A 10607-nucleotide genomic window follows, 5' to 3' on the forward strand; every position below is an offset into this window, starting at 1 on the left:
GTTGTTAATAGCTTAGATTTTGGAAGCCAGACTTCCTGGATTTGAATCTTAGTTCTACTACTCAGTAGTTTTGAGAGCTTGGCTAAGCTTTGTCTTTTTATGTCTTGTTTTCCATATCTGTAAAGTGAGGATAATAATAGTATTATTGGGCGTTATATAAGTGGCTAGGAGTCCTGGGGGAGCAATAGGTAAGCACTTAGCTACTAACAAAACAGTGTGGTGGTTGGAACCACTAGCAGCTTGGATCCACAAAAGAACTGTTTTTTGTTACGTTTGGCTGAGTCAGTTCCTAGAGCCGCCCCTGTGAAACAAAATGAAACACGGCCCAGTCCTTTGCTGTAACTCACCATGATTGCATGTTTGGGCTCATTATTGCAGCCATTGTGTCACCCCACCTGGTGGAGGGTCTCTTTTTTTGCTGACCCTCTCTTTTACCAAGCATGCAAACTATCCAGTGCCCTCTTGTTTTGTTTAAACAGCTGCCTCTTGGTTTATGTACAGGCTCTTCATGAGCACAATTAAGTGTTCTAGAATTCCCATTCTTCACAATGATTTTTTATGATTCACACCATTGAATGGCTTTGCCTAGTCCATAAAACACAGATAACATCACCCTGAGTATTTTCTGCTTTCAGCCATGATCCATCTGACATTAAAAACATATGAAGGTACCCTTCATTCTACATCCTCTTTTGAATCAGGCTGGACTGTCTGCTACAACCATTGCTGCCCTGCTGTAATCATTGCTGAATGATTTTCAGCAAAATTTTACTTTGATATTACTTAAATTGTTTGAAAGTTTCCGCATTCTATTGGATCCCTTTCTTTGGAATAGGCCCAAATATCGAGCTCTTTCAGTCAGTGGACATTATATCTGTTTTCCAAATTTTTGGCAGTTCCAGTGTTGAATCAATTTGTTGAAACAACTCAATTGGTATTCTGTAAATTCCTGGAGCCTTATTCTTCTCTGAAGTGTAGCTTAGACTTTCTTTTTTAACTTTTTAATTTTTTTTACTTTTTTCTTCAGTATCATGGTTCTTGATCATATTTTGCCTTCTGGAATGTTGGAATTTCAATCAATAATTAAAATTCATTTTGATGACTTCCAATTTTCCTAGATTTATACTTCATATATTACATGCTCTGATTATGAACGGATGTTTACAGATGTTCATTCTCATTTTGAGCCATGCCACATCAGCAAATGAAGGCCCAGAAACCTTTCATCTCTGCAAGTTATTAGGCTAACAATACTCTGATGAGAACCCTGGCGGCCTGTGGGCTATGCTTCAGGTGGCTATCCACAAGTTCAGCAGGATGAAACCATCGACATCCCTGAGGAAGGAAGATCAAGTTCTTATCCAAGAATAATATATATTCTTAGAAATCCACAGGGGGCAGTTGTGATTTGTTTCACAGGTTTTTTATGAGCCAGAATTGATTCCTCAGTAGTGATTTTCACATTCATACTTTTAGGAAAGCAATACTTCCCGTGTCGCATTTTCAGTGCCTTCCAACTTTGGGGGACTCATCTTCTGTGCAGGGTCAGTGAATTACCATATATACTCGAGTATAAGCCGACCCGAATATCAGTGAAGGCACTTAATTTTACCACAAAAATGCATTTAAAATGTGCTGAAAAGCTCAGCTTCTACACAAGTATATATGGTATGTAATGTGAACTTTCTAGCCAGTCTCTAACTCTCACCAAATAACCATTTCCTGCATGGATCTGGTAAGAGGGCGGGGGAGTTACTGATAAGATTCACCTGTGAGAAACTGACTAGATTCCCTACAATGCCATCATGCGATAGCAACAAGAGTCAGGAGTGGAGTGCACTCTGGACTGAGCTCCCTGTGCAGTGAATCTCCTGGATCCAGAGGACAGCTATCACATCAGAAGAGCAGTAGCAGAACCCCGAACCCGTGCGTGGAGCAGAGTGTTGGACTGTTCAAGCCATGGAGCAAGTAGAGCTGAGTGCTTTTGTGCAGGAGGCTGGCCTATGGCGTGGAGTGCTTTTGTGCACTTCACAGAGCAAGCTGGGCTTGCTGATTCACAGAGGTGGACGTGAATGTCTTTCGACTGGGACTTACCTGAGTGCGGTGCCTCTGGGCACTTCCATCAGGGAGCTGGGTTTGGTAACCCACAGAACTATTAGTGAATGCTTTCCAGTTGAGGAAGACAGTGGAGTGGCAGGTCTGAAATAACTTTGTAACATGTCCAGATAAACAGCTCAGCCCTGAGCATTTCTCACTGATTATAATTTGTTAACTTTCGTAACAAACCCTGTAATCATAATTTGTATCTATGAGTTCTGTGTATCCACTGCAATGGAGACTTGCACTTGTTAAGAGAAATCTACATAAGGACCTGGAATCAGAAATAAAATGTTTTTTCCAGTTTGACTCCTTTTTTGTGATTTTCAGGAAGCTATTCACAATTTTGGACCAGTGTCCAAAATGTATAGAACTATTATTGCCTCCAATGGAAAAAATATCAGATATTTTCTGATGATCAAAATAAAGCTCCTACATGCGACTCATTATCATTTATTCAAACAAACTCGTTCTCCATGTGACGTGAAGTTGTTTTTCTGTTATTTGGTAATTTCTTACTCTCCAAATCTAGGGAGGAGGAGCCAAGAGGCAAATGGCGGCTCTGCTAGAGAAGAACTCTACAGTGAAGTGCAAACTTTAACTATTGCTTGAATCTCATAAAGATATCAAACAGAGGCAGCTTTCTAAATGCTCCATAAGAATTGCTTTGTTATCTCTTTAGTCACCTAACTAGTTAAGATTCTAAGAGCACGCTGGAATTAATTGCATTAATAGCATAATAAAACCATTCAGAAAAATTCAGTTCTTTCTTATTCTTAACTATCTATAATCAAGTAACATTTGACTAAATACATTTTAATAATAAGAACTATTATAAGGTAGGGGCCATACAAAGCAATTATGAACAAGTGCCAGATAGAGAAGTCATTGTAAGAATTATCTATCACAGCAGTATACGGCTTCCCTGATAGAATATAGGAATGCTTTAAATGCTGCTGCCAAGCTATTTAGCAAAATTCTTCTAGGCTACTGTGCTAGATTGGGTTTTCTAGAGAAACAAAAATCAGTGAGAATCATGTGTGTATAAGAAAGCGCTTTATATCGAGATGTAATCTTATATCAAGAAAGCATCTCAGTCCAGTCTAACTAAGTCCAGCGGTCGGATGCTAGCTGGAGCCCTCTTCAGACTATGGTAGGTACAGACTTGTGTGAATCCCAGGTCAGCGGAAACAGGGCAGGATGCCAACAGCTTCCAGGGTTGGGTGACTCACATCAGCCACCGCTGGGGGAAGGTACAGAGTCTCAACAATCAGGAAGTGATTGGGCAGCGAGAGAGGAAAGGTCCTTAATCTCCCTGTTATAAAAAGACCACACCTTCTGGGAGCCATCTGCAGGCTATGACTCAGTTGACGGCTGGGCTCTATATTTACGCAAATGAAAGTGGACATAAATCTCACTGTGCTGCTGTTAGGTGCCACTGAGTTGCTAATGACCCTATGCACAACCGAATGAAACACTGCACGAAGGCCCTGCTCCACCCTCACACCTGCTCCCATGCCTGAGCCCACTCATGCAGCCACTGTGTCACTCCTTGTCATTGAGGGCCTTCCTCTTTCCCACTGTCCTTCCCTTCTACCAAGCACGATGCCCTTCCTTCTCCAGGGACTGGTCTTTCCCGACAGCATGTCCGAAGTATATAAGATGAAGTCTCACCATCCTTGTCTCCAAGGAGCACTCTGGCCACACGTCTTCCAACACAGATCCGTTTGCCCTTCTGGTTGGCCATGGTACTTTCGGTGTTCTTCTCTGGAACCACAATTCAAATGCATCCATTCTTCCATGCTCTTCCTTATTTAATATCCAACTTTCACATGCATGTGTGGCAATGGAAATGCCATGCTTGCTGAGTCAGGCCCACCTTAGTCCTCAAAGTAGCTTCCTTGCTTTTTAATATTCTAAAGAGGTCTTATGCTTCATATGTACTTAATGCAATATATCTTTTGATCTATAGACTGCTGCTTCCATGAAAAATGATTATGGATCCAAGTATGACAGAATCCTTCACAATTTCAACCTGTCCTCCACTGATCACGATATAACCTTTTGGTGCAGTTGTGAGGATTTGGGTCTTCCTCACATTAAGTTGTAATCCATACTGAAGGCTATAATCTTTGATCTTCATCAGCATGTGCCTCAACTCTTTCTCACTTTCAGCAAGCAAGGTTTTGTCATCTGCCTATTACAGGCCATCAATAAGTCTTCTTCTAATCCGTATGCCACATTCTTCTTCATATATACCAGCTTCATTGATACAGATTGAACATGTATGGTAAGAGGCTACAACCCTGATGCACACCTTTCCTCTTTTTAAATCATGCATCATTCCCTTGTTCTGTTCGCACAACTGCCACTTGATCCATATACAAGTGTGGAATGAACACAATGGAGTGTTCTGATACTACCGTTATTTCCAAAGTTATCCAAAGTTTATTAAGATCCACACAGTCGAATATCTCATGTAAGTGTTTTGAAGTGATTATGATATATCAGCCTCTTAGAGAGACAGACCTATCCTACTCCTGCGCCCAATCCCAAATAAACCAACCCCGCTGCCATTGATTCAATCTTGATACATAGTGATGCAAGAGGATAGAATTTCCAAAGTTATAAATCTTTAGGTTAGCATTGTGTTACATTTTTCTTTGATGAGTTGGAAACATTGACCCTTTGGTTAGTTGCCAAACACTATAACTCCTACACCACAAAGGTTCCTAGATACTCAGTGGAAATTAGCAAATATTCCCTCTTCCAGCCCTCCCCCACCCCAAATAAAAGCCTACTCACTGCCATTGAATAGATTCCACTCATAGCAATACTGTGGTCCGAAGCAGAACTACACCTACGGTTTTCAAGGCTGTAGATACTGTGGGAGCAGAAAGTCTCATCTTTCCCGAAGGAGCTGCTGGTGGAGATAAACTATTGGCTTTCTTGTTAGAAGTCCAACTCATAAAGATTTACAGTGTTGGAAACCCTATGCAGGTGTACTATGAATTAGAATCGGCTCAATGACAGTTTTTTAACATTTCAAAAACTTTACCTAACCCTGTATATGAGGAGCCAAAGGAGTGGTTTGCATATTGGGTTATGTGTTAGGCTGCTACTTGCAAGGCCAGCATTTCAAATCAATCCGCAGGTTCTCGGGAAAAAGCTTGGGCTTTCTGCTGACAAAGAGATTTCCAGCCTTGGAACTCAAAGCTCTGGTTCCATTTCGTTCTAGCGAATCGCTGTGAGCTGGAACTAGACCTTGTAGCAGTAGGTATACGTTCAAGGATCAGAGCACACATGTCATCACAGTATGCCTATGTGTCATTTGTTACTAAGTACTAGTGTCTATTAAACATTATTAGAGTACTTGTATAACTTAGAAGTTGTGTGGAGGTGCATGGTTGCTTGAAAATAATTAATATTCACTTATTAAAAATCACTCAGAACACTAATTTTAATGGACGTTTACCACCAAATCTATCTGTGACCTAGTTTAATCCAGAGCCCAGGGTAAATGAAAGCATCCAAGAGGAATGCAGTACTTTCCAAATGTATGAGAATGGTTACATTTGACAGCCCTTGTGATTTTTAAAAATCAGTAAATAAAAAAGAGAATATTTCTTTTCCCCAATGGCTTTGCAAAAACTGAGTGCAAATGTTTCCTGAAATCAGGGAGAGAGTCTGGGTCCTTGACGAATGGGGCGCATGCGTAAAGAGATGAGTTGGCGCATTGATGATTGCCAGAACGTGTCTCCTCCCTGCATCCCTCTCCTTCCAGACTGCAGGGGACCAGAAGGCAGGGCATCATTATTAAGAAGCTCCGCAGAAAGGAGCCACGTAAGTTGCTGGCATTGATCATGAATACCAAACAAAAGAACAAGGACGCCCAATGCTTCATCCCACTTGTCAGCGTTCACTGGAGAGCATTTCCTCAGAATTAAAATCTGTCACAGGGACAATGAGAAATGGAGCACTTGGTGTGATTCAGTAAACATTTCTTTAATTGCTATTATGTTCATATACTCATTTGGTTAGACTTAATTTTTTGCATAAAAGACCAACAACGGAGCTAAAATAAGGCAAAATTGCATACAACAAGAAAGCAATCGATATTAACTTACAGGGGGACTTCTTTGGGCCTTCCCAGGCCAAAAATGACTTATCCAATCATAAATTTAACTCATAAAACCTAACAAAACATCAACCTATTCATACTGCGTTCACAGATAGAGTTCAATGCTATGGGAGCTTAAAGCTCAAGTGTTTCGTGACATTCCTAGGGAAGGAGCTTGGGGAAGCCACTCTCCATGCTCTGGGAGCATCCTGCCACTAATAGTTCCAAGCACCTAAACGCTGAATGCTAGCTTCGTTTATCACTGTTTTTGGTAAAAGGCAGAATCTTTTGCCATTGTTCTGCAATGAGAACAACAGAACTCGGATACAGCTCTTTCTAAGCTGAGCCCTGGATTGAGGAGATACAAAGCGCTGACTTGCAGGGGACCCACAGCTCGCGGAAGAACACAGCCAATGCACAGTCCTCATGATTCATGAAGGATTTTACTTAAGTTTTGACCATTAAGTAAGTCCTGGTATTGTTCACTACAAGCACAAGGTGACTAACACAGGGTTTGATTTGTAATTTTTATTTTTACTTTTTTATCTGAGAATTATAGTCTATTTTCTTTACACTGGGGAAAATAACACTCAAATAGTTGGTTGCTTCAGACCTTGTGCGATATAGAACAAGGTTTAGTTTTGGAGTAGGTTTAGCTTCGGTGGATTACATTGAAGAACAGACAAACAAAAGTGTACTAATTATGTTAAGTGATATACTTCCAACTGGGAGATACTATGTCTCATATATCAGTTTGTTTGTTAGTAGATAGAAGGAAATGAAGTATTCATTTGGGAATTTCTTTTAATATCCAAGATTTTCATGTGTATTGTTAATTTTCAATATACACATTTCAAAAATTTCCTTTTAAAAGAATTCTCTTCTAAGAAGAAAATTATAAATGCCAAAAGAAATCTTATCTGAAGATGAGTACTTAAAAGTCTGTTTTCTTGGATTTCACGACAGAGTACTATGCCTGCTTTGCCAACAAGGGAAAGGCTAAGATTCGTACCCGTTTGCCTGGCAAACTTCAGATAGGCACAGCTTTATTACTGTGCTGCAGTGCCGCGGCGCCTGGCTCGGCCCTCGAGTTTATGTCACCCGTTGGTGTTCTCAGAAACAAATGACTCTTTCCGCCCTCTCCAGACTCCGAGCCCGGGCCGATCTTAAAGTTCTCACAGAGATTACTGACACGCTTAGCTCTGGTTTTTCTATCAGTATTTTCAAGAGTCTAATCAGTTATATGAAGTAAACTACTTTCCCCCTTTATGAGAAAAAAACCTCTTTATGAAGAATTCAGTAAATGCTCTATAAAATTACTGTTTTATTGATCGAACCACTCACAGCTACTTTTCTTTGGCTGTTGCTGTACATGAAATGCTTCTCCAAACTGAGAAAACAAAAAGTCATAAACCAGGCTGTGTAAACCAGTGAATGGCCCTGCTCTAAATACTTCTGTTTCCTGATTTAGTCTTTACACAAACCTTACCTTTGTGAAAAAACATCGCGGTAAGGACTGCCATGCTGCAGTGCGATGCCATATCCCCGGTCAGCGACAGTGTTCCCAATGGTGTAAAACGAGCAATCTGCGTCGTTGATAGCCACGTATTCCAGTACAGCTGCATCCCATACAAAAGCATAATTACCAAATTTTACCTGTGAAAAGAAAGAGAGCAAAAAAAGAAAATAGGATTCAAGTTTCTAATTTTAAATACTGGAAAAATTTTAAGTTTAGGGAAATATTTGTCCCTATGAATTGGATCAACTTGATAGCAGTGAGTTTGAAGGGCAAATATTCCATTGATAAATATTGTTTAAAATTAGTAGACAAGTATTTGATGTTTTTGTTAATTATTTTTTTAATTTTTAAAGTTGTATTGCTATAAAATTCACAGATCATGCAATTCAATAGTGTAAACATACTAAAAAACACTGTTCAATATTCATCACAATCGATTTTAGAACATCTTCTTTTTTGTACTCATTAGCTTCCCATTTCCCCATAATCTCCCCCAAACTCCATGAAACTGTCTCTGTCAACTTGCTTCTGGATTTTATATAAAGAAAAAAATACCCAGACAAAAAAAATATAAACGCAAAACACAAATAAAACCCCCGAGCAGTAACAAAGTAAAATATTGATAGAGCTTGAATTAATCTTGTCTATTCTGAATGAGCATTTGGCTTTTGGTTAATTAAAGCTCCATTCTCCCTGAAATCTGATGTAAGTAGACTGTTACCTATGGTCCCCAGCTACATTGCTTTGAGAAAAAATAGTTCCTGACATGTAAATGTCTTTGGAATGGGGAGAAGATATCGATAGGAAAGAAAGCCATTTTTTGGAAGTTCTTTGAGTATAGTGGTACTTGTAACTGTGCTTATTCCTTTGAGGGATCAGGAATTTATGCCCTAGGTTGTTACAAGAAATATTGTATCCTTTAGGCCATAAAAGGAGCCCTTGGGGCACCTATACAATACGGAAGTCATCTTTTTGTCCTTTGGCTATACTTCAAATGAATACTGCAGTACAACTCAGACGGGAGACAAATGGCCAATACTACTCTTTGGGCACACTATGCCTCTGGTCTTATGTCCTTCAGATATAATCTGTTATCAAGTGCTGTGGTTATGTGCAGTCAAGTTAGTTTCAACTCATTGTACTATATCAAAGCCAAATGAAACACTGCCCAGAACACTTTGCAGCTCCTCCCTCTACTTTAGCAAGCACGATGTCCTTTCCTAGGGACTGGTCTCTCCTGCTCTAATTGCGGCCTAGGGTAATCTTATAGTAGGATTTATAAGAAACTCCCAGGGTGAGCAATGTGCTGAGGAAAAACATAATCTGCAGCCTTTAAAAAATTATTATTTAAGGGACAAAACTTTACTCCAACTTGTGTACAATACCTTAGTGATTATATTTTCCTCCTCGATAACCACTCATATCCCACGTCATTCATTTACTAACAAAACGTAAAATGTAACATCAGAAATATCTGAATAAGATTCATCTAAAACTCATTAAAGATAAACATAGAACTTAAGGGCTTATAAAATAAGCAGAATTTATAATTCTATCTAAGAGCTTGTTTATATATAAATGTAACTTAAAATGGGGCAAAACATTGGCCCTCCATACCCTCAATTTTCCATTAGTGGAGTCAACCAACCAGGAATGGAAAGTATTTAGAGAAAGTAAAAAGGCAATGAAGTGATCAAAGACATTCCTAAGAGGGAATGTAACGTGATATTTACAGGCCATTTATATTATATTGGTTATTACACATTTTCTAGAGATGCTTTAAAGTATTAGGGAGGATTTGAGCAAGTTATATGCAAATACTACATCATTTTATATATGGTACATAAGCATCTACAGGTTTATGTATACAAGGGGGTCCTGAAATCACTCCCTCAGGGACACCGAGACAACTGTATTAAAAAAATACAGTGAATGATTCTACAGCTATACAATTAAAATATCATTAAGGGATAAGTTCCTGGGAACAGAGAAATGACAAATTTTCCCAAGAATTAGAGCTACATTTCCCTAGCACAATGAAAAAGCTAAAACAACATTGATTCTAAAATAGGATTTTAGAAAGATTCTAATGCATAGCAATAGTAGAAGACAGAATAGAGCTGCCCCACAGGGTTTCCGGGGCCGGGATCTTTACAGAAGCAGACTGGCACAGATTTCTCCTTTGGAGAAATTGGTGGGTTAGGAACACTGACCTTAAGATTAGCCATTGAATACTTAACCACTTGTGCCACCAGGGATTTTTAAAGACAAGCATCTCCAACTCTCTCAAAATGTCAGCAATCTAGTTTTAATAGTATATTGAAAGAATAGAGCATTATCACTAAATAGGGAAAACAATTTGGGGTCCCATAATTGAAAGGGTACTGGGTCAATGTCTTTCTTTTTAAAAAGAATTAAAGTATCTTTTAATTGAATCCAGAATGACATTAGGCAATATTTAAAACCACTGTCTATTTATGAAAAGTATTTTTTCTAATGAGATAAACAATAACTATCTCAAACAAGTAGTTAATAATTTAAAAAATGAAAATCTGATGGCATTATTATCAAATTCAATTAAGGTTAAAAAAAATGATGGCACAAGTATCTCCCCAAGTTAAGATGATTGTGGAATTTTATCACATGTAACAAGGCAGAATATAAAAATTTGATTTCAGCAATTATTGAAAAATCATTATTAGGTCAATATAAAATTATCATTATTTGACAATATAATTTTGAAATCCAAAAGAAAATGTACTTATGAAACCCAGAAGAATCAGATGAAAATATAGTAGAAAAATAGAGGCATCAATAATAGACTATACAAGGTTAAGTGAAAACGTATTCATATATGCAGAGGTTAATTCT

The 10607-nt window shown here is 38.7% G+C and overlaps 1 protein-coding gene across 3 annotated transcripts in view; it reads right to left on the bottom strand.

Moving 5' to 3' along the window:
* The window catches only part of GRID2 (glutamate ionotropic receptor delta type subunit 2), a 1637701-nt gene that overhangs the window by 200336 nt on the left and 1426758 nt on the right, over positions 1–10607 (bottom strand). For all 3 annotated transcript variants that reach the window (XM_045284270.1, XM_045284271.1, XM_004703263.4), the window contains exon 14: positions 7707–7873. In XM_045284270.1, the coding sequence (XP_045140205.1) occupies positions 7707–7873 (167 nt within the window). The remainder of the gene's footprint in view (positions 1–7706; positions 7874–10607) is intronic.

Source organism: Echinops telfairi, unplaced genomic scaffold, assembly GCF_000313985.2.
Source record: "Echinops telfairi isolate 266 unplaced genomic scaffold, ASM31398v2 ScPeMD7_7468;HRSCAF=8506_0, whole genome shotgun sequence".
NCBI classification, from domain to species: Eukaryota; Metazoa; Chordata; class Mammalia; order Afrosoricida; family Tenrecidae; genus Echinops; species Echinops telfairi.